We start from the raw sequence: 24,299 nt of genomic DNA, 5'->3' as shown, positions 1-24,299 counted from the left end.
GTGGTGATTGTAGAGATACAGAGGTATGCTCGGTCTCTAGCAGCAACAATCATTACACTCTAACATTCCTTCACCATCCCAACAGACTATAAGGACTTGGCCGGCGCCATTATTGATCTATAATATGAGTTCTGCTAAAATTGCACTTCGAGTGTAAGCGAAAATTCCAATCCCTTATTCATTTGGATCGAAATGCAATTCTTACCAGTTCCGATCAATCACGGAGTAGCAACCATTGACATGTACAGTCAGTCTATGCTATGCTATGCTGCTAATTATTTATTTGTTTGCTGAGTTATTATGTCACGTGATATTTTAAAATCGGCGGCTTGTTATACAAGCGCACAGGTCTACTCCGATGGCTAACAGTTCAACGATTTGCGATCCTCATCGTCATAAATTTCGCATACCGGCAGGACTTTGCCTTCGTAGGTTTCAAAAGCATATAGGGCTGAAATGAAAAAAATAAAACATTTAAAACTCTTTGTACTATTGAGACAACATGGTTATTGTCATACTCTTATCATGGGTGTCATGCACTGCAACATAAGACGGTCGATGCATTGCAATCTGGAACATTCGATATGCAGTAATTTCGAAGCAAACCGTATTTGTGCCCAATCTGTTGTAGTACACAAACATGGCAGTGTTGTCAGAAACACGTTCAGTTTTCTGCAAATAAAGTAAAAATGAAACATTTTCACGGTGCTCCACAGAACGGTATTATTAATAAATCTTCGGTAAGGCGCCGTCCACAAATAACGTAACTCTCTGTGGGAAGAGGGGAAGGAGACTCAAGCGTTACGACTCATACTTTTTTTTTTACATGCGAAAAGCGTTCATAAGTATGCGTTACGTAATAACTGGACGCTGCCAAAACATGTGTTCTCCATTTCAGAGTGACGTCCTATAATGAGCCCCAAATTGTAAGAAAACATTATGGTATTACATGGTTTTCCATTTGCCGTTATTAGAAACATACCATCAAACTCAAATTCTTATTTCATATTTATAGGAATCGTGAATCCGGGTGAAACTGACCACCGTGTCACACTATATTTTTTCTTCCTATTGGTGCACAAATACTGATGTAACCTGCATTGAATGATCTTTGTATTTCGTAATCTTTGTCAAATTGTGTGTTGTGAAGTTTTTTCAGTTAAAAAAATGTTTATTTCTATAAAAATAACATCAAAAATTCAGAACCCTGTAGGGAGCCAGATCCTATTCTTGGCACTTTTAATTCACTTCGGTAGAGGGGTTTTTTGAAAGCTACATGTTTGGCCACAGTGTGCGATATACTACTACGCTTCTTATTGCAAGGTTTCAGACAATCCGGACGAGAAAACCTCCCATGCCAAAGTGCATCATAGGCGTGCCCAAGTAGCTCTGCAGTCTACGGTGTAGTTTTGACGAACATTCATAAACTTCTAGTTCTAAACAAGGATTTGAATATGGTATCAACCTATAGTAGGATGTCCGAAAGAACTTGAAACTGTTGAGAACCAGAGCTACAGGTCCAAAGCCCTGATAAAGGTGGATGGTTGTGATGGATATGACCGTGGTCACCATGTAAAGAACAAACGGACAATTAGGAATTTCACGGCGAAATTATCGCTCTTTCGCTCTTTAACAAAACTTGAAAACAATGGTGCCAGTACCTGTCAACTTTTACAGGTACTGGCACCATTGTTTTCAGATTTCCTGAAGGAGGAAAAAAGAGCGATTTTCTGATGACGTCACCGTGCAATGGGCAATGCTGTATCGTGTCAGCACCGAGGAGGCAGCCCCTCTAGCACAATGTAGGTAGCGCAAACCTGGTTAGGTGGCCTATCGAAGACTCTTCACCAACCAAGAAAGGCAAAAGTAGAGCAAACGGATTGATTTTACGGCAACAGACCCGGCAACGAATAAAGGACAACGATTGAAAAGTTGGATCTTGGAACGTGAGAACTTTGAATGAACCCGCGCGTGTTGGATTCCTGGCTCGTGAACTGCGAAATGTCGGCGTGAACGTGGAAGCTTTCCAGGAAATATGCTGACCGAGAACCGGAGAACGCGAATTCCGTGCGGAGGACCCCATCGCCAACACTTCACTCAAATACCACATCTACTACAGCGGTGGCGACAGAGCAGAACGTGGAGTTGGCTTCATAGTGATTGGGAAGCAGATGAAGCGAATTATTCGGTGGAAACCGGTAAGCGACCGAATCTGTGTGTTGAGAATGAAGGGCAAGTTCTTCAACTACAGCCTGATCAGCATATATGCGCCAACGAACCATAAGCCCGATGACATGAAGGATGAGTTCTATGAGAGCCGGGATAAGGCCTACGGAGAGTCCCAAAACAAGATGTCAAGATAGTGATCGGCGACGCAAATGCGCAGATCGGGAAAAAAATTTCTTCCGACCCGTCATTGGAACGGAAAGCCTCCATACCGTTGATAATAGCCTGCGGCTAGTAACCGCTGCTGCTAGAGGAATGGCAATCAGCAGTACCTACTTCGCACGAAAGAATATCCGCAAATACACCTGGCGACACCCGAGTGGCGATGCCTGCTCCCAAATAGACCACTGCTGGTTGATGGGCGTCATTTCTCAGATGTCATGGATGTCAGGACCTTCCGAGGCCCTAATATCGACACGGATCATTATCTCGTTGTAGCTAAAATTTGGGCGCGGTTGTCCAGCGTCACGAGTTCCACAACAAACAGAACGCTGCGCTTCAATATACAACGCTTGTCGACTGATGTGGTAGCTGCACAGTACCGTCAGCAACTAGACGAGCAGTTGGGAAGAATCAACGTTGCTGGATACGTCGACAGCCCGTGGGACCCTATCCACGAAGCTGTGACAACAACGGCGCGGGAAGTGATTGGCACTGGTCAACGCCGAAAACGAAAAGTGAGCAGCTTTATCAGTCGATCCACCGAGTACTTCTGAAGGTATGGGAGGACGAAGAATTGTCCACCGGTTGGTTGGATGGCCTCATACGCCCAATCTACAAGAAAGGGCACAGACTGGAGTGTGCCAATTACAGAGAAATTAAAATTTCGGGAGTATATCTTGCAGACTCACCATCTGTTTATTGATTTTAAGGCGGCGTAAAACTCTGTGAAAATAAATGAGCTGTGGCAGATAATGTCTGAACATGGTTTTCCGGCAAAACTAATTAGGCTGATACGGGCTAAGCTGGATGGTTCGAAATCAAGTGTTCGGATCTCAGACGAGGTGTTAACCTCGTTCGTGACGTAAGACGGGCTGAAGCAGGGAGACGCACTTTCGAATTTACTGTTCAACATTGCACTCGAGGGTGCTATGGACCAATGCACGAGTTCACTAATTTGACGTTTGAGCGGTGCCGAATTCACTCGTTGCCATGGTTACGTAAATAACACGGCACCGCTCAAACGTCAGATAGTGAACTCGTGCATTGGTTCATTAGGAGATCTGGCGTGCAGAGAAATGGCACTATTATCACAAGGTCGCACATGGAAGAGGCATTCGTGCCTCTGAAGAGGGAGATAGCGAGGATAGGCCTGACAGTTAATTTTACCAAATCGAAGTACATAGTTGCAGGTAGAGATAGAGGCAGGCTTGGTGGTGTAGGTGCTGAGGTAGTGTTTGATGGGGATGTGTTTGAAGTTGTTGAAGAATTTGTTTACCTGTTTACTTGTGACATGTGACAACGACGTTTTCCGCGAAGTGAAAAGACGTCTTGCGGCTGCAAATAGGGCCTTTTACGGACTACGTAACCAGCTTAGGTTCCGCAGCATGCAAACGGAAACAAAATTCGCAGTGTATAACACATTGGTTCTTCCGGTGGCTCTCTACGGGCACGAAGCGTGGACGTTGAAAGAGTCAGACCGGAAAGCTCTCGGTGTGTTCGAGCGTAAAGTGCTGCGGACAATACTCGGTGGGAAACTCGAAAATGGTGTGTGGCGCAGACGCATGAATCACGAGTTGTATCAAGTGTACAAAGATGTGAATATTATCAAGCGTGTAAAATACGGCAGACTTCAGTGGGCTGGTCATTTAGTGCGAATGGCGGAAGAAAGAATTGCGAAAATAATATTCAGCAAGGAACCAGGTAGAGGTCGGCGGCTTCGGGGAAGACCACGAATACGCTGGCTGACGGCAGTGGAAGAGGACCTGGCGACCCTAAACATTCGGGGCAACTGGAGAAGTTTCGCACAAGACCGACGAAGATGGAGCTCTACAATACGCCCGGCAATGGCGTGACGCTACGCTGTAACCATCAAGGTAACAAGGTAGGTATCAACCTAGAAATTTGTTAGGATACTCTGAATATATCTCCAAACCAGATTTTGTTATCAAAATTTGTACTTATTTGCTCATTTGGTTGTAATAATTACATATATGGTGGACATAAGGACTGTTAATTTTATAAAGTGGACTCCTTGTTTACGCTTCTTTTTCATTTATTGATAAAATCGTTATTGGTTTTCTGTGCATAGTTTAACTTTTATTCTACAATGTCATGCAAATTTAAAATTTTACAAAATGCTTCTGGTTAAAAACAAAATAGTTTTCCAAAACCTCCTCAGAAAAACGGTTCGTCAAAGTTAAGCATTATTTCAAGCAAAAATAAAAAATCAGTGAAATGTGACTTTATGATATCTGAAAAATTGTTACTCCAAAGATAACTTGATGTTTTTCAGCAGGCTTTCAGATATGCTTTCGAGGAACAAGCCTTTTTTGAAAATAAAAATTATAATTTTTTGAATTTTTCAGCCAATTTTTGATAATCATTGATTTTGATAACCTCCAAAAGTTGACCGTTTTAAGCGTTGCGCTCTTTTAGTGTCAAAATTAATTATTTTGCTGGCTGACAGGAACAATCGGCAAAAACCACAGCGCCGGAAATGGACTAGTGATTGGAAACTCGGTACGTGGAACTGCAAATCTCTCAACTTCATCGGAAGCACACGCATACTCTCCGATGTACTGAGGATCCGCGGTTTCGGCATCGCACCGCTGCAGGAGGTGTGCTGGGCAGGTTCGATGGTGTGAACGTTTAGAGGTAATCATACCATCTACCAGAGCTGCGGCAACACACGTGAGCTGGGAACGGCTGTTATAGTGATGGGTGATATGCAGAGGCGCGTGATCGGGTGGTGGCCAATCAACAAAAGAATATGCAAAATGAGACTCAAAGGCCGGTTCTTCTACTTCAGCATCATAAACGTACATAGCCCTCACTCCGGAAGCGCTGATGATGCTAAGGACGCATTTTACGCGCAGCTCGAACTGCCCAAGCCGCGGCGTCAAGATCATCATAGGTGATTTAAACGCTCAGGTTGGCCAGGAGGAGGAGTTCAGACCGACGATTAGAAAGTTCAGCGCCCACCGGCTGACGAACGAAAACGGCTTATGACTGATAGATTTTCCGTCTCTAAGAATATGGCCTCCCGTATCGATACACCTGGAGATCACCTCAGCAGTAAGAATCGCAAATCGACCACGTTTTGATCGATGGACGGAACTTCTCCGATATAAACGACGTCAGAACCTATCGTGGTGCTAACATTGACTCCGACCACTACTGCTCTTAAAACTATCCGTCATCAACGATGTACGGTACCGACGCCCGCCTCGGTACAATCTAGCGCGACTGAAACAACCGGATGTCTCCAATGCGTACGCGCAGCATCTTGAGGCAGCGTTGCCGGATGAGGACGAGCTCGATAGGGCCCCTCTTGAGGACTGCTGGAGGACAGTCAAAGCAGTTTTTAACGACGCTGCCGAAAGCATTGTCGGATTTGTGTAACGGAGCTCAAGAAACGATTGGTTCGACGAGGAGTGCCATGAGGTTTTAGAGGAAAAGAATGCAGCGCGGGCTGCAGTGCTGCAACATGTTACGCGACAAAACGTGGAACGATACAGACTGATGCAGAAACAGCAAACCCGCCTATTCCGGGACAAAAAGCGCCGTCTGGAAGAGGTGGAATGCCAAGAGATTGAGATGCTGTACCATTCTCATGCAACGCAGAAGTTCTATCAGAAGCTTAATCATCCCGCAAAGGCTTCGTGCCGCGAGCTGAGATGTGCCGGGATAAAGATGGGAGCATCTTGACGGACGGACGCGAGATAAACGAAATGTGGAAGCAGCACTACGATGAACACCTGAATGGCGCAGAGAACACAGGCACAGAAGATCAGGACAACGAAGGCGATGGCTGCGTCAGCACAGCGGACAGTGAAAACCAACCAGCTCCCACGATGGGGGAAGTTAAGGATGCCATTCAACAGCCCAAGAACAACAAGGCCGTTGGCAAGGATGGTATCGGAGCCAAACTCATCAAGATGGGCCCGGACAGGTTGGCCACCTGTCTGCATCGGCTGATGGTCAGAATCTGGGAAACGGAACAGCTACCGGAGGAGTGGAAGCAAGGCGCTATCTACAAAAAGGGCGACAAACTGGAGTGTGAAAATTATCGTGCAATCACTGTCCTAAACGCCGCCTACAAAGTGCTATCTCAGATTCTCTTCCGTCGTCTATCACCTATAGCAACCGAGTTCGTGGGAAGTTATCAAGCCGGTTTCCACGACGGCCGCTCGACAACGGACCAGATCTTTTCCGTGCGGCAAATCCTCCAGAAATGCCGTGAGTACCAGGTCCCTACGCAAGGTTGGCGAGGTTATCAAGATAATTGATGTAATGGGGGCCTTCCTTAGTCGAGTGGTTAGAGTCCGCGGCTACAAAGCAAAGCCATGCTGAAGGTTTCTGGGTTCGATTCCCGGTCGGTCCAAGATCTATTAGTAAAGGAAATTTCCTTGACTTCCCTGGGCCTAGAGTATCATTGTACCTGCCATACGATATACGAATGCGAAAATGGCAACTTAGGCAATGAAAGCTCTCAGTCAATAACTGTGGAAGTGCTTATAAGAACATAAAGCTGAGCAGCCGGCTCTGTCCCAAGAATGATGCCAAGAAGAAAAGAAGAAGAGATGAAAACCAAATAAATAAATAATAAATAAATAAATAATAAGTGATTAAATTTACCTCGAAATGGGATCCATCCATTTTTTTATTTTAGAGATGTATTCAGCACTGAACTAATTTTTGTTATGTCCACCAGAAAGATAATTATTACAACCAAATGAGCAAATTGGTACAAGTTTTGATGATGATATCTGGTTTGGGGATATATGTTGAGTATCCTTACAAACTTCAAGGTTGATACCATGTTCAAATCATTGTCTAGAACTAGAAGTTTCTGGATGTTTGTCAAAACTACACCGTACATGGTTCTGAAATTTTACATTGTTTTCATAGAAATAAACATACCTTAACTCAAAAAAAACTTCACAATACACAATTGGACAATGATTACCTCAAACAAAGATCATTCAATGTAGGTTACATTGATATTTGTGCACCATTGGGAAGAAATGAAATAGTGTAACAGGGTGATCAATTTCACCCGAATTTACGGTATTTGTCATAAAATTCTTTGTAATAATGTGAAGACAGCAGATCACCGCAGATAAGTTCAAACGAATAGTGAATGTCAATTTTTCAGACGATGGACTTACCTGTATTTGCCGGCTAATGTCGCGAACAGCAAATTCATCGACAATCAGCCCACTCGGAAGATATACTTCAACCAAAGCATCTACGGATTCAACAAACGATTCCATCGGCACGTAGCTTAAGCATATTCGCAACTCTTGGACATTGTAATTGCTGGTATCGAGAACAGTTACGTTGAGATAAAAGCCTCGTTGGGCTGTTTGTATGTTTCTATGATACTGGTATGCCCATTGTAAAACACCCAAACCAATGCCATCAAATCGAATATTAAAAGCACGCACACTACCAGGAAGTTTGTGATGAAATGTCTTCAGTCTGCCCATACTTTGTACATCGACTTGTGTGTGGAGTGTATCATATGAGATACGGACCTTGTAGGCATTTTTTGTCTGGTTGAAATAAGTAGCCGTTCTTCCAAGTGCTTTAAGCGCGACAAAAGTCCTTTGAACTCCAGAAAAATCTCCTGTGGAATATCTTTGCTTATTCAACCATGTTATGATGGGTATGGCCGCGATGCGATCTTCAATTTGCAGTGAAGCCAGAAGTGCGTATGCAGCAATTTCAACATTCAGCTCTTCGTCCCAGTATCGTACCCCGAACGTACTGCCTCTCTTGAATATGGAATCTGTAAGAAGTCTATCGAGATAGGTCTGTCGTTTTTTATGTCGAACCAATGCTAGAGCGTAGGTTGCCAAAGCAATATCATGCATGTTGTTGAGGGAATCAAAGTTTCCGGCTAAACAGTTTGTCGCTTTCTGTACGACTGCAGCAAACTGACTGGCGATATTTTCGTTTTCCATGATCGCAGACACTATGAACGCCGTGAGTGCAAAGGATGACGAGTTGTTCTGCAAAGGTGTGTAGATAACTTCACCGTCGTCTTCGAAGCATCCGTTTGGTTTCTGTTTTCCGGATATCCATGAGTAGGCTTGCTCGACGATTTTTTTATCGATGTCGATGTGTTTGGATGCGATGGCAAGAGCATTGGCCACCAATGCTGTCAGAAATACGCTTGGATTCCCTCGTGGTGGGTTCCATTGACCAAACGCCCCGTTTGAGTGTTTGTATTTTAACTGGTTTTTATATCCACTGGAAACATAATTTCTAGCTTGTTCAACACTAGGTGTAACCTTACCGGTTTCTTTGAGATATTCCAACAAGACAATATTGGGAACAAAAGTCAGTAGGTTTGATTTGGAAGCACCGGTGGGAATCTTCAACAATGAATCTGTATGTTGTTCTAAAAATCCCATAAGTATAGCTGAAACCGATTGAACAAATTGTTACGACTCAAAATTTCGTACAGCTTATATACTATACTTACGGTCTACAAAAACATCGATTTCAGTCGGTCCTGGATCAGCATCCCGTGGAATGTCGCACTTGATAGAAAAAAACATCGTGCTTATAGTAGGGAGATCAATGAATCTTATCCCCGTGTAATGATACAACCGGCCTTCCGGAATGACACGAAGCATATGCTCAAGCTCATCTGACTCCAATTGGTTGACGGCTTCGATCTTGATCGAGATTTCTCCCAACTTTTTGGCTTTTATCAAAAATGAAATGGATTTTACCTGGTTGTGCGGTACTATGATGGTCTTCGTGCGAAAATGTGCTGCAAAAGACAAAGTAAATAGTAACATAGTTTCTTATCAGTAAAAATAATTCTGTGATGTTTTGTGACAAGTTTGATAATAATTTTGTCTTTTGAAGTCAGCTGATTCATAAATTGTGGGTGATTCAACTGCGTGGAGTGACTGTATATGTTAATGGGAAAGAGGTGCACAGTGAACTTCTTTTTAGCAAATAATGACTTCAACAGAGGCCGCCAAGACAAAATTGATCCTTAAACTGCAAAAGACACCCTTTTTTAATTGACAAAACGATAGTGAAAAGAGTATTCTCATTTGGGTCAATAAAATTACATATCACCCTATTTGAATAGTAAAGGATCCTGTGTGGTGTGTACCAGTCAATAACATGAACTAATCTTAACCGCTGCTGACTGGCCGAGAGGATTGAGAATCGCTTCATGGGATATTTGAAACGTAACAGGGGCATAATTAGAATCAAAATCAGCATGAGTAACTAATTGGCTACAAAGATGACTAGAGTCGGTTAAGACCAAGTCAATCGTAGATGGATTTCTAGAAGAGGAAAAACATGTAGGGCTATCAGGGTATTGAATTGAGAAATATTCTGAAGAGCACTCATCAATGAAATTCTGCCGTTGGAATTACTTTGAGAATTATTCCATAACCGATGTTTGGTAATAAAGTCACCAACGACAAAATGTTTTGACTTATTGCGAGTCAATTTTTGCAAGTCAGTTTGGAGCAAATTAACTTGCTGTCCAGAGCATTGAAAAGGCAAATAGGCAGCTATGAAAGTATATTTACCGAGCTGTGTTTCAACTGAATCACCTAAAGTTTCAAAAACTTTAGTTCCAAATGATGAAAACAGTTGATGTTTTATACGCCTATGAATGATGATTGTAACTCCCCCACATGCTCCATCAAGTCGATCATTACGATAAACAAAAAAGTTAGGATCTCTTTTGAGTTTGGATCCAGGTTTCAAATACGTTTCAGTTATAACTGCTATATGCACGTTATTAGCTGCAAGAAAATTAATCAGCTCGTCTTCTTTACCATCCAGAGAACGAGCATTCCAATTTAAAATATTTAAATTATTATTTGAACCCTGTTCGGGATTCTCGTTGCACCAAAGTTCAACCCTGGCAGGAAAAGTTGCAAGAAAATTGAAGCAAGATAGAAAATATCAAGAGCAGGAACTTTGCCTGTCTCCCTAACATGTATACTCTTTGACAATTCAGTTTTCACTATTCTTTCGTCTGTAATTAAGCGAGTTAGAGCAGACATTTTGTATTCGTGAAAGTTTTATTTCAATTCGGTGACGGAAATTCGGTTTAAGTCTGGTTTTTCGCTATAGAACTTCGCGTCAGTTCTCGGTCGTCGTGTTTTGTCCACTTCCGCATCATTTTGGTCGCCAAACATATTGGTCCTTCGCCACCGGATCGGCGTGAATCGGCGACAATGGAGGATCTCGTCAAGAAGAGAAACGTGGCCTTCGAGAGGCTAAGAAGAATGCATGCGAGTGTGAAGCAGTTGGCGGAGCGAGAACCGCCGGCGTTCGAAGTTATCGATCGGCTTCGGAAGCTTGCAGACATGGAGGAAAGTTTTGACAGGATTCAGGCTGAAATCGAGGAAGAGGTTCCGGCGGAGGAACTTTCATCGGTACTCAGCGTACGTTCGGACTACGAACAACTCTTCTACATAACGAAGGGGATGATCACGAAGTTGCTGCGAATCCCGGACGACCATTCAATCGGTGCAAACAGTGATAAAACAGTGGTGGAACCCAAGAGCGACCTGAAGGAGGCGGTCTGTGTACTGCTCGAAACGCAACGAACCCTCCTTTCTAGCCAGGCGACAGCATCGAGTAACATGGAGGAATTGGCAGAGCAGCTTCGTCAGCAGAAATCAGAACCCTTGGATACGCAATTGTCATCGTACAACTTGCCCGTATTCCGAGGTGACAGGAAGCAGTGGGCTTCTCTTAGAGATCTGTTTGTCAGCAGTGTCAGCAACAAGAACCTAACCAGTGCTCTGAAGCTGCAAATACTGATGTCCCACCTGGAAGGAGACGCTAAAAGCCTGGTAAGCAGTAACTCTATCACCGATGCAAACTATACGCAGGTTTGGGATACACTCGTTGAGCATTTTGACAAATCAAAGTTCACGGTTGCCGCCTTGATCCAAGAGTTCTGCGACCAACCAGCGGTAAAGGGTTCGAATCTCACCAGTTTGCGTAAACTAGTGTCCACATCGGATGAAGTGATTCGTCAACTCAGCGCTTTGGGACGAAACTTCGAAAAGAGAGATCCTTGGCTGAACTACATAGTTTTGAAAAAGTTGGATGAAGTTCTACGATCACAGTGGTCACAGCACATTGTGGATAACGACGATCCGACGTTCGACGAACTGCTCAAGTTCTTGAAAAGGAAATGTGAAGCATTGGAGACCTGTGCAGCCTTCGGAGGAAAACCCTTGGATTACGGTAAGAAGGATTTTCAACGAGATGATCGGAAGCAAAACGTCATCAAAAAGGAAATCAAGTCATTCAACGCAGTACAACAGCAGTCGTGTCCGATTTGTGCTGCCTGTCACAGGATTTATGAGTGCACCGTTTTTAAGGAGGCTACCATCAACGAAAGACGAGAACGAGTGCAACAAGCGAAACTGTGTTTCAATTGTTTGAGACCGAATCATTGCGTCAAATCCTGCCCGTCAAAATCGGTGTGCCGAACGCCAAACTGTCAACAACGTCACCATACGATGCTGTGCAGAGCAAGTTGTGAGTCGCAATCGCGCCGCAGGAAAAACAAGTTATGTCTTCGCCATCACAGAAGCCGGATTCTGCAGCAGTTGAAATCAAGCCAGCTCTGTCCTGCACAACGAACGTCAACAAAAAGAGTTCTTCGGTTGTCATCGGGCTGCTACCAACGGCTTTGGTGCGAGTGAAGGGAAATAACGGCCAGTGAAACGAAGTAAGAGTGATGATCGATAGTGGTTCCCAAGCCTCCCTAATCACGGAACACTGCGTGACCAGCATCGGACTGCAACGAGGCAACGCCAATCTGATTGTCACCGGCATCGCAAGTTGTTCGTCGGAAACCACCAGAGGAGCCGTTGAGTTAGAAATTTCTTCTCGTTTTTGCTACAATCCAGTGGTCAGAGTAAAAGCATATGTGCTCTCTAAGTTTCCTCGAATTGTGCCAAATCAACGATTGGATCGGGAACGCCTGAAGTGTTTAGAACCGCTACAGCTGGCGGACCCTGATTTCGATAAGCCCGGTCAAGTGGATTTGATTCTTGGAGCTGATGTTTTCTTGGCCATGTGCAAAAACCCGTATGTGCAAAAAATCTTAAAACATTTCATAGGAAGGTATGTGGTGAAATCGCTTTTCAAATTCTTAAAATTTTAGTTGCGTGAATCACTGAAAAAAATATGGGTTTTCATGCAATTCTAGGGGACATGCAAGATAGTTACTGTATGTACAATTGTACATATATATTGGGATCATACAAAAATGGCAACTTTGGCAAAAAAATCTTTCAGTTAATAACTGTTTTTTTTTTCTCTGTTCGGATGCGCCACTGCGACCAGTATTTAGATCTATTGTGGCATTACCCGTATCCTTAGTATATAGTGCATGTCGCATTACTCCATTTCCATTGATAGGTAATGAAGCATCGATTTCTGTACAGTTTTTGTTTTGATTCCTCAGAAATTGATAAAAATCGACTATGATGAAAAGGTCCCGCTATTTACACCCTTCATAGAAATTTACATCTCAGCGAAGGCACGCCCCTTAGCAAACATAAACGATTAAATTTCTGAGGAACCAAATCGGTACTAATGATATTTGACCATGCAACGGAACTCTAGTCACATCCTTGTTTCGCTTTAAGTTTAGTCCCAGAAAAATACTAGAAAAAAGGGGCTTTATGCTAGCAGCAAAACCGAATCAAGCTAGAAAATTTGTTTAGTAATCAGAATTCACGTGAGTCCTTGAATTACCAGTACTTACAGTCCTTGTTGAGTTAATACTCATGATTGTTATCCTGGCTTCAAGTGTAGTCTCGGGACTGACCAACTCCGAGTCTTTAACCATCTGCTAAGTAAAATAGATTAATTTTCAGAAACTGTTGCTAGTAACAAGGACTTTGTACCGCGAATCCTTGAATTACCAGAACATATTACCCTAGCCCGACAAATAAGATGAGACTAGAGTTCAAATAGGTAGATCTTACCCCGTAACGCACCACGAAAAGGTGATCTACCCGCGTTACGGGTAAACTGTGGAACTGTGGAAGTGCTCATAAGAACACTACGCTGAGAAGCAGGCTCTGTCCCAGTGAGGACGTTAATTCCAAGAAGAAGAAGAAGATCCGAGAAAATACCAGGATATCACACACAGGAAAAACAATTCAATGGAAAGTTAAGAGTTCTAGGGGATGCCAGAGTTGTCGCAAATTTACATTACACATCGTGTAAAACTACATCCAACATCATGTAAATTTATGCGAATTGTCGCGTAATCGGTTAGAGTCTATGTACATGATATTGATATTGATTAACGATAAACCTGGTACTTATGTGCATGGTTGAACGCTGAAATTCACATGGATTTTTCCTTCTGTGTGGGGAATGAACAAAATGAAACTGAGATTACCGTAAAACGGGGTAACTTTGATAGTTTTTTCGAAGAAAACTTGAATATTTATGCATGCTGTTTAAAAGAATTTTAATTCATATTTTTAAAACAAGTACTGGTATCCTAACTATCGATTCCAGTTGTTAGATTTCCAAAAGATGTATTAATATTGAAAAGCAGCATGGTTGCTGTTACTTACTGTTATTCGAAAGTCGATCCACGAGCTCAATCTCATCGTTTTTGATAAACATAGTGACGTTTGTCAATATGTCCGAGTTCAGGACGCTGAATAACTGTAGCTGTATCCGGACTACTTCACCTCGCTTTATCAAATACGGTAGATTAGCAACGATGTAGAATGGCTTCTTCCGGGGAGCATGTGTGAATAGATCGAACGGCTGTTAAAATAAAAAAAAATATCATGGCGCTATTTGGCGAAGCATATATTGAAGGCATCTTTAAATTCGCAAGTTCTTTGGGGAAAAGAGAAGTTATGGAAAATTAGAAAATTCTGACTGCAGTTCTTCAATGTACACACCCATACTAGCGAAACCCTATTGAGGTTTTAAGAAATCAGATCGAAATTTGAAGTTTTATCCTTATCAGTTTTTAGCTAGATTTTTCCATGGTAAGGCTATATCTCATAAACTATTGGGAATTCCTCATTGCAATCTTCAGACGAAATGTTCTTCACACCAGAAGGCACAATTAAGTATCTAGATAGCCCTAGATACTTAACTTCATCTGACCAATTTATTGGAACCCCTCTCAGTGTGACAACATGTCTACTTGATGGTTTCAAATAAAGATCTTTTGGTTCATGTGGGAATAATAAAGGTTAAGTATTGGAAGCATTAGGAGAATTTTTTTGCAAGAAAAGATATCCAAATTTTTTTTGCAATCGACTACAGATGACACGCAGGCTTCGTCCTTTGGCGGAGAGGCCTGTGTCATTAGGGCGATTCAAATTTTAAAAATGTTTGAAAATCCAATCTCCCATATGCTCCTTACCATCCTTACCATAAAAATAGTGTTCTGTGAAATTTTCAGCTTTCTAGGTGGTGATTTAAAGGTGGCCCAAAGGCAATGTAGGTTTACATGGAAATTACTATGGAGAAATTTGGAGAAATGTTCCAAACACGTTAGTACTGTAATGTAAGTAGAAACTTATCATCCCATATTGAAAACTCATTCTTCAAACCTTAATGAAGGATGTTGCTGATGCAACAAATCTCTTTTGAGCTAATTTTGTTATGGATATATGTGGATGTTTGCAGGGCTATAACCCCATATTAAGCTAAATAATAGCAAACTAATTCATGAATATCTCTTCTGCTATCCGTCGGATTAAATTTCTGTCTTCAGCAAATTTCTTTATCATGGTTTAATGAATGAGTTTTTACTTTGGGATAACAAGTTTGTACTTACATTACAGTACTAGCGTGTTTGGAACAAATCTCAAAATTTCTCCATAGTAATTTCCGTATAAACTTACATTGCCTTTGGGCCACCTTTAAATCACCACCTAGAAAGCTGAAAATTTCACAGAACACTATTTTTATGGTAAGGATGGTATGTAACATATGGGAGATTGAATTCTTAGACATTTTTAAATTTTGACACAGTGTGTCATCAGCAAACAAAGATGTTTGAAATCCCTGAGGTAAGTCAGGTGTGAAAATATTGTACAATATTGGTCCCAAAATGCTACCTTGAGGAGCACCAGCTCTTATAGAAAGTCTTTCAAATCTGGAGTTCTGATTATTAACCTGAAGTGTACGATTTGACAGATAACTTTGAATTATTCTAACAATGTATGTAGGAAAATTAAAGTTTTTTAATTTTACAATCAAGCTTTCATGCCAAACACTGTTCAATGCTTTTTCTATGTCTGGAAGAGCAAGACCAGTAGAATAGCCTTCAGATTCGATGGGTCAGATCAAATTTGTTACACGTAAAAGTTGATGAGTGGTCGAATGTCCATGGCGGAGTCCGAACTGTTCATTGGCAAAAAATGAATTTTCGTCGATGTGGACCATCATTCTGTTCAAAATTACCTTTTCAAAAAGTTTACTGATGGAAGAATTTTTGTCTGGTTTTAAAATTGGTACAACCTTAGCATTTTTTCATTTGTTAGGAAAATATGCTAGTTGAAAACATTATTTGACAAATGTCAACTAAAAATGTTAAACTACTTTCTGGAAGTTTCTTGATGAGGATGTAGAATATTCCATCATTGCCAGGAGCTTTCATATTCTTGAATATGAAAAAAATAGTTCTCACTTCTTCCAAATCAGTCTCCAACGAATTTTCGAAAAAGTTCTCTTGATTGAGAGTTTTTTCGAAGTCCTGAGTAACTTGATTTTCAATTGGACTAGTAAGTCCTATATTAAAATTGTGCGCGCTTTCAAACTGCATAGCAAGTTTTTCAGCTTTTTCGCAATTAGTTAGTAATAATTTGTTTTGTTTTTCATAGCTTGATCGCGAGTGCGTTGAAATTGCCTTCTCCTCACGTTTTTAAGACGGATCAAGAGTTTAAGATCATCGTATAGAATCACGGATTCGAATTTTACTTCACATTTTGGAATTGCAAGGCTCCTGGCTTCAACAATGGAATTTGTTAAAGTTTCAAGAGCATTGTCAATATCAAGTTTTGTTTGTAAAGAAATATTAACACCAAGATTAGAGTCAACATACGTTTCATATATATTCCAGTCGGCTCGTAAATAATTAAAAGTGGAGCTGATAGGATTGAGAATCGCTTCATGGGATATTTGAAATGTAACAGGCACATGATCAGAATCAAAATCAGCATGAGTAACTAATTGGCTACAAAGATGACTAGAGTCTGTTAAGACCAAGTCAATCGTAGATGGATTTCTAGAAGAGGAAAAACATGTAGGGCTATCTGGGTATTGAATTGAGAAATATCCTGAAGAGCACTCATCAAATAAAATTCTACCGTTGGAATTACTTTGAGAATTATTCCATGACCGATGTTTGGCGTTAAAGTCACCAATGACAAAAAATTTTGACTTATTGCGAGTCATTTTTCGCAAGTCAGTTTAGAGCAAATTAACTTGCTGTCCAGAGCATTGAAAAGGCAAATAGGCAGCTAAAGAAGTATATATACCAAGCTGTGTTTCAACTGAAACACCTGAAGTTTCAAAAACTTTAGTTTCAAATGACGAAAACAGTTGATGTTTTATACACCTATGAATGATGATTGCAACTCCCCCACATGCCTCATCAAGTTGATCATTACGATAAACAAAAGAGTTAGGATCTTTATTTTAGTTTGGATCCAGGTTTTAAATATGTTTCAGTAATAACTGCTATATGCACGTTATTAGCTATAAAAAAATTAAACAGTTCGTCCTCTTTACTATTCAAAGGACGAGCACTCCAATTTAAAATATTTAAATTATTATTTATTGGATCCATTAGAAAAACGTAATCCAATAACAATTTGATTAGTGAATTTTATACCAACTTGGACTGATGGCTTTGAACATTGCATCAGTCATTAGATTCAATTGTTCAATTAGAAAATCAAAATCAGAGGCAGACATATCACTTGAAGTGGGTACATTATCTGATGATTTTCCGTTAGAATTTTTGGTAGACGAAGAGGCGGAATAGAAGTTTCCTGTGGTGGCAGGTTTTTTTTTTACATTTGATTTGAAACAATTAGAATGGGTACTCGTAGTATGAAAGAGAAACGAGTTCAAATTACCTGCTACCGGCAAAGATTTTTTCTTGGGTAGATACATTCAAAATTAGAAAATTCGAACGGCTTCCCGATGTATTGAAATTTGTTTGTGAATGAGCATGATTATGATATACCTGATGAGTATGATTCCTAATCAAGCGATCGTTAACTAAAAAATGAGCAATGTTCGATACTCTACCAGGCAAATTCCGGAAACATCCGTGATCGTAACTGATATTACTGTTCATCTGCCTGGTACGAGCCTCGACGACTCGCCTACACAGAGGGCAAGCCCAAAAATTTGACTTATTATTTCCCCCGCAATTCGAGCATATAAACTTGGTGGTATCTTCCTTCACTGGACAGACGTCCTTGGCGTAAGAAGAACCTCCGCAAATCATGCATTTAGCATCAATGCGGCAATGTTTTGTACCATGCCCCACTTTTGGCACCAACGGCACTGCGTGGGGTTCTGGAAATTTCCTCCAGGTTTCTGGAAATGTTCCCATGTCACACGGACATCAAACATAAGTCTAGCGTTTTCTAAAGCTTCAATATTATTTAGATCTTTTTTGTTAAAGTGAACTACATAATATTCTTGAGAAAGCCCTTTCCGAACAATGCCAGATTGGGTTCTCGTTTTCATAATGATTACTTGGACTGGGGAAAATCCGAGTAAATCACTTATTCCATTTTTGATCTCTTCACGTGACTTATAGTCACTTGAGAGACCTTTCAAGACGACTTTGAACAAACGTTCAGTTTTGTCGTCATAAGTAAAAAAATTGTGCTTCTTCTCTTCAAGATGTTTGAGAAGAAGTTCGCTATCTTTAAGAGTTTCCGGCAAAACGCGACAGTCTCCTTTCTTTGCGATTTGGAAGAAAACCTTGATTCCCCTAATGGAGTATAAGATCTCCTGCCTAAATCCCCCAAATTCGGAATAACTGACCACGATAGGCGGCACTCTTTGCTTCCTCACTTGAATCAAAGAGCCTGGGCTAGAGGCTGCTTCGATTTGGTGTTCGGAAAATTTGTCGAAACTGTTCAACGAAAATTCATCCGTTTCGCTTTACGTCATCTCAGATGGAGGGACCCATTGAACCTGCCTAGTTATAGCAGCCGCTGTCAATTGATTAACCTCGACTCTCTCGAAGCAAGGCGCAACGTTGCCAAGGCCTGTTTTATTGGCGATCTTCTGCAAGGCAACATGGATTGTCCTGCGTTGCTCAACATGCTAGACATCAATACAAGGCGCCGCAATCTCCGAACGCACTCGTTTTTCAACTTTTCTGTCACTCGTACTAATTATAGCCTTCACGAACCAGTCCGAAGCATGTCGCGTTTATTCAATCAGTGTTATTTTGTATTTGACTTTAATGTATCGCGTGAAAGAAATAAGTGTAACTTTAGACGTGTCTTATGTTAGTAAAAATTTGACTTCGTCACTTTATGTCATAGTTTTAAAAATTTTGTCATTGGGGTGACCATTTTACCTGTTGACTAATAATAATAAATAAATAGAGCATCAAACTGATTGCTCATTTCGATGCCGTTATCAACATTATCCATTTCACCCTTGGAAGAAAGTTCGCATTCCGGAGAAACGTCCTTTCTTTCATTCATGCCACGTTTAGTGACAATTATAAATCCCACTTTTCTAGAAGGAAGTTGTAAACCCTTCCTTTTGTTTGTAGTCGCAACCATGTTTAGTGAATAAACGAGAGAAAGACGAGACCTCCTAAGAGGTTTTTTTCCCAAGACGGTGTCCAAGAAGGATTACCACCGCTAGCTTTCACCAACGGGTGCAACGAAAAATCGATGGCACGGGTCCAAACAAGGATCGTAAAGGGATCAATAGTAGAAAAAAAACAGTACAGAAAGTACAGAAAAGTACTGTTTTAGTAGCAATGAAAAGTATCGTTTTTAATTTTAGCACTGAAAAGTACTGTTTTAATGCTTTATGTAGTTTTTAAGAAAACTTCCAAGAGCAGAGAGAATTCGTGTACGCACAGCACGAAGGTACGACGCGCACTGTTAACTTCGCCGTATGGTTCACCATTACACGACCACCATCGTTTACAGCGGAAAATGTACAAATGCTTCTGGAGATATTTGGGACATCAGAACTAAAGGACTTTGCCGACTGATAATTGAGCCGTTGCGATGCGTTCTTCACAAATCAATTATCGCCGCCATATTGTAAGGTTAGTTAGAGACTCACGTTTGAATTGAGTGAATTGGCAGCGACCTCGTTAAACGGCTGCTCAGGTCTGAGTGTTCTGGAAAAAGTAAAAATATCGTTTATTTCCTTATTACAATACACTAGGGTGACGCTGTATGTTTGACAGCTTTGTTTTCTTCATCATTTGTTTCCTTCTTTAACATATACGGCTTTAAATTTACATCAATATTTTAAGGTGAAACAGTTTGGAATCAACTTCTAAGATTGCACTAAAACTTCAAAGCCAGAAATCTCGCGAAGAAAGCATCCCACAACAGTGCACTTTTTATTTTGGCTTTGTGCACTAGCAGAAAGCTTTAAATAAGAAGATCAGGAATGATTGCCAACTATTTCTCCAGTTTTGTGCCTTTGAAAACGTGAGTAGGGGGAGAAGTCGGCCATTGCGCTGGCCATCTTTGGATTCCAAGATGTTTCACCTTAAATATATCCGAAATAACATTTCCAGAGTTGTTTCTATCTATAAATTATTAAAGCCCTTTGTAAAAGTTTCTTTAAAACCATGAAACCCCACCACAAAACTAATCGCTACAACATCTTATTCGATTTATTGAAAGTTTAATTATAGTTCTCAAAATCATCATCAAACCAATTTCGAACTCCGTCATAAGCCGGTATCCGGTAAACATTCGTTGAGAAAACATAGGGGAACTGGGTGTGAAATGCGCCGTTTGGGTTAAACGTGCTACCGTCGATTTGAACGAACGACGTGCTTTCAGACGCTGTTTTTCATCAATGTATCAAAATGATTCTCTACTTATATTTTCAAGTGTTTTCCTGGCAAAAATCGTAAATAGCTCGAAAAAACATTTTCCGATGTTTTCGTTGCAATTTTGTGTTATTTTCTTTATTTTTTAAGTTAAATTTTTCTCCTCAGAAAAAAAGGCCAAATCGCCTGCTCTTTGCATTGTAGAGGAGTTTCTACCAAGCCTGCTGATAATCGTTAACGTTAAATCAACGAAACGCCGTTGACGTTAATCTGGAGAAAAAACTAACGTTAACAGCGTTGACTTAGGAGAAGAAGAAGTCCTGAATAATACATGATGAATTTATATATAACGGCAACCTCATGAACAGTAAGCCACTTGTTTGAATGTCGTTTCCATAACAGTTGTAATGAAGTTGTGATGGATAAGTTAGATTTATTAGTAGTATATAACATTGGAAACGATTACCACTATTAATATATTATAAACCCGTTTTTGTTACTTGGGATAAGCGTATTTTGCTGCAGAATTTCAGAAGTTTTAACCGACAAAACCCAAACACGCCATGACGAAGAGAACAAAACGGCCAAAAATACGAAAGTTTTCCTACTCATTTTAACCGATTTTGTTTTCATTGTGCAAACTTACCTCGAACTCTGACATTTTGTCACGGCTATCAAACTACACACCAGGACGATAACACTCTTCATTCTCATTTCACTACGGTAATGGTAACTATTTTTATTCGCACTCCACAATTACTGGCAGCAAACGTGTCGAGGTCAGTCAGAGAAATGAGAAAAATAATCAAGCTGGAACGCTGGAAGATAATTTTGTACAGTAATCCTATCAAGCTCTGGGGAATCCCATAGAGTTATGATTTACATGTGTATGCCTATCAGCATGACCGGGTCGGAGGCGCTTCAAATTGAGTGATACAGTCACCCCACAGTTATGGATCAACTAGAGGTTATTTTTCAGAACAAAACACGATTAAAAATCAAAGTGGCATTGTACAAAGCAAGATTACCTCCCACGCAATGCACAATGAAGTTGTTATTGGGAGTAAACCTCCAAATTCGCGATTTTTTACCAAAAAGTACCGATTTCTGTCGAAATTTCAAACGTTGTCCATCCCACAGATGTAAATCACTGAGGGAGGAGGGTCCGTATTACGGATCAAATCGACTCATATTATGGATCATTTTTTGACACAAGTTTGTTCAGAAAAATTGTTGCCAATCTGTGTTAATGGTTTACTGTGTGGTATTTATTTATTTTCAACTGTTATGTGTGTTTTTTTAGAAATATTGATTATTCTACTAAGGTCAAACTTTTGCCCCATCTTATGCGGTTTTAATTTACTCATAGGTAATCTACTTAACAGCTCGAAGATTTATTATAGTCGAAAATGGCTTTCGGATGGTGCACAACAATCAGACAAACTTCATCGTCAATAAAGAATTTAGTCCAAAACATTATCAAGCTATATAATTTGTTATGCACGCTCTATGTGATAATCAACCTCACCTAACTGCAGACTTACTGCATATTCCGTTCGATCCAATCGATATATTTGGCCACACTGGTGTACACTCCGGGTACTCCCTTGGTTCCGCACTTGTTGGGTCCAAAGCTCACAATACCGTACAGGAAGTTGTTGGCGCGATCCAATTTGGTCAACGGGCCACCAGAGTCGCCACTGCACGTATCCTGTCCTCTTACACCACCGGCGCACAGTTGCGTATCTCTCAGGATCACTCCCGATGGTCTGTATGTGTTGGAACAGGTCTGCAGATCCTGAATTTCAAGCTCAACCTTCAGCTTGACGTTGCTTGCGCTGGCAGTTTCCGTACGACCCCATCCCGTGGCCACGCCCCTAGTTCCAACGTTGTTCTTGTTGCGCTGGGCACTGTCGATGGGCAAACAAACCGGAGAAATGAACGACGAAAACTGAACATCCCTGTTGAACCGAATCAGAGCAATGTCGTTGTACTGGGCTTTGTTCTGCGGATTGTAGTCTTCATGTACGATTATTTGCTCGACGGCCATGTCAACCGGTGCATCGGCGCAGTTATTTTCCTCTTGGCAATCGATTTGGTTGTCCAGGTCCCACTCTCCCAAACGGACACCGGTTCTGGAATGAAAAAAAAAAACATAAAGTTGCCAGTGAGAACTCAGACAACCATAATGTACGTAAAAGTTGTACGTATAAGATGCTGCCAAAAGGCCTTGTACGACAAAAGTGGATGCAATATACGTGCATATTTAATATGATGAAAAGGCGCTGACAATGCGAGTGTATAGATTTTTTTGCAAACTAATATGTTATTATATGCGACTTTTTTTACGATAACATAGTTGATTTGACAGCTGCTACGGATTGATTCGACTTACTTTGAACACTTTTATCTCGTTTAACGAATCCGGTTAGGCATGGTTATATCATGGATCGCATTACCAACATTGGTTTGACAAAATAAACTTTTGCATTGAAATTTTTGATTTTAGAAAATCAATTCTTATCGTGCCAGCACAGACTCTACTTTTGTGTTTTGTTGGAGCTTAACTAGTAATGAAGGATTTTATCAAAATCCTTCAAAGTAGTGAGTTTAACGTTCAACGCTCCGTCATCGTAATCATTGTCATTATCAAAACTTCAAAAGCAGTTTTTCTATTCAAAACTAAAAAAATTTCGACAAAATTGTGTTCACTCTGTTTTGGTTGGAGAATAGAATACAGTGAACACATTTTCCTGTAATTTTTCTTGAGTTTGAACGAAAAAACTGTTTTTGTAAATTTGGAAATTAATAACGGATTCTGTCCCCTTGAGTACATTGTATCTAGGACAAGGATGGAAAGCTAGTAATCATGACAAAATACATAATGCATTCTTATTCTTATTCTTCGATCATAGCAACAACGATCAACCTTTTGTCGTCATGTTATCATAACAAACTACGCTCCGCGAATAATGCATCGTGTTGCATACACGGCGTGTTTTTGTCTTTCCAGTGATTACATATAAAAATAATGTACTCTAAACAACAAAAACTTAGAATAAAAAAAATTCGGGATCCCTCGATAGATTTTTTTTGGGAACACGTCAAATGAAAGCTAATAACCTATATTTTCGAATGGTGAAAGATTTAGCGATGCCTATTTTCTTTTGATAAACTTATACATATACACGCCGTGGCATGTGTACTAGCGATTAATTGTTCTCGAATCAAAGTGCTATCATTTTGAAGATTTTTCCAATTTTTCAGCAGAACGTGGAACGTTATAGACGGAAACGGCAACAGCAGACCCGCCTTTTTCTGGAGTAATAACACCGCCTGGAGGAGACGGAGTGCAAGGAGATGGAACAGCTTTGCCGGTCTCAAGAAACGCGTAAGTTCTATCAGAAGCTCAACGCATCCCGCAACGGCTTCGTGCCGCGAGCCGAGATGTGCAGGGATAAGGATGCACTGTGTATTATTTTCTCGATTTCATGCGCTTTTTGAATAGCGCCCAAACCGTTGATTTTAGCGGAATAGTTTGTTCGGAGAAGTTTCTTGTTATATTAAAGCGCAACTTTTGACGAAAAAAGTTTTGTGATCAATCCACCTAGCAGTGAGATAGAAAAACTATTTTTTTAAAACATTTAGATAGACATATGGTGTCTTCGGCAAAGTTGTAGAATTGGCAATTTGAAACAACTTTGTCGAAGACACGATTTTTCTATCTCTTATACTTTTTGAGATGTATGCCGTTGTATGTGAATGGCCCCTAAAAATCATACTTTTTATCATAATATTTTTCCATAATTTTTAACATTTTTTGTGTTTTCTACAAAAT

The 24,299-nt window shown here is 40.7% G+C and overlaps 2 protein-coding genes across 2 annotated transcripts in view; both read right to left on the bottom strand.

The window, feature by feature from the left end:
• Nucleotides 1–271: 271 nt before the first annotated feature.
• LOC110677817 (CD109 antigen-like) lies at nucleotides 272–21,312 on the bottom strand. The gene is made up of 7 exons (XM_021849360.1): nucleotides 21,108–21,312; nucleotides 19,735–19,792; nucleotides 14,001–14,199; nucleotides 8,882–9,175; nucleotides 7,560–8,818; nucleotides 519–672; nucleotides 272–451 (listed from the first exon to the last, which is right to left on the bottom strand). The coding sequence occupies exons 1-7, from the start codon at nucleotides 21,173–21,175 to the stop codon at nucleotides 363–365; spliced, it is 2,121 nt and encodes a 706-aa protein (XP_021705052.1). The 5' UTR covers nucleotides 21,176–21,312; the 3' UTR covers nucleotides 272–362.
• A 593-nt stretch (nucleotides 21,313–21,905) lies between these two features.
• Nucleotides 21,906–24,299, bottom strand: part of LOC5563616 (serine protease easter) — a 34,204-nt gene continuing 31,810 nt past the window's right edge. The window contains exon 4 of the mRNA XM_001647815.3: nucleotides 21,906–22,596. Within this exon, the coding sequence (XP_001647865.1) occupies nucleotides 22,002–22,596 (595 nt within the window). The 3' untranslated portion in view covers nucleotides 21,906–22,001. The remainder of the gene's footprint in view (nucleotides 22,597–24,299) is intronic.

The sequence above is a fragment of the Aedes aegypti genome, chromosome 3 (assembly GCF_002204515.2).
Source record: "Aedes aegypti strain LVP_AGWG chromosome 3, AaegL5.0 Primary Assembly, whole genome shotgun sequence".
Lineage (NCBI taxonomy): Eukaryota > Metazoa > Arthropoda > Insecta > Diptera > Culicidae > Aedes > Aedes aegypti.
Note: the sequence above shows the minus strand (reverse complement) of the source record. Positions and strands in the feature narration are given on the sequence as shown.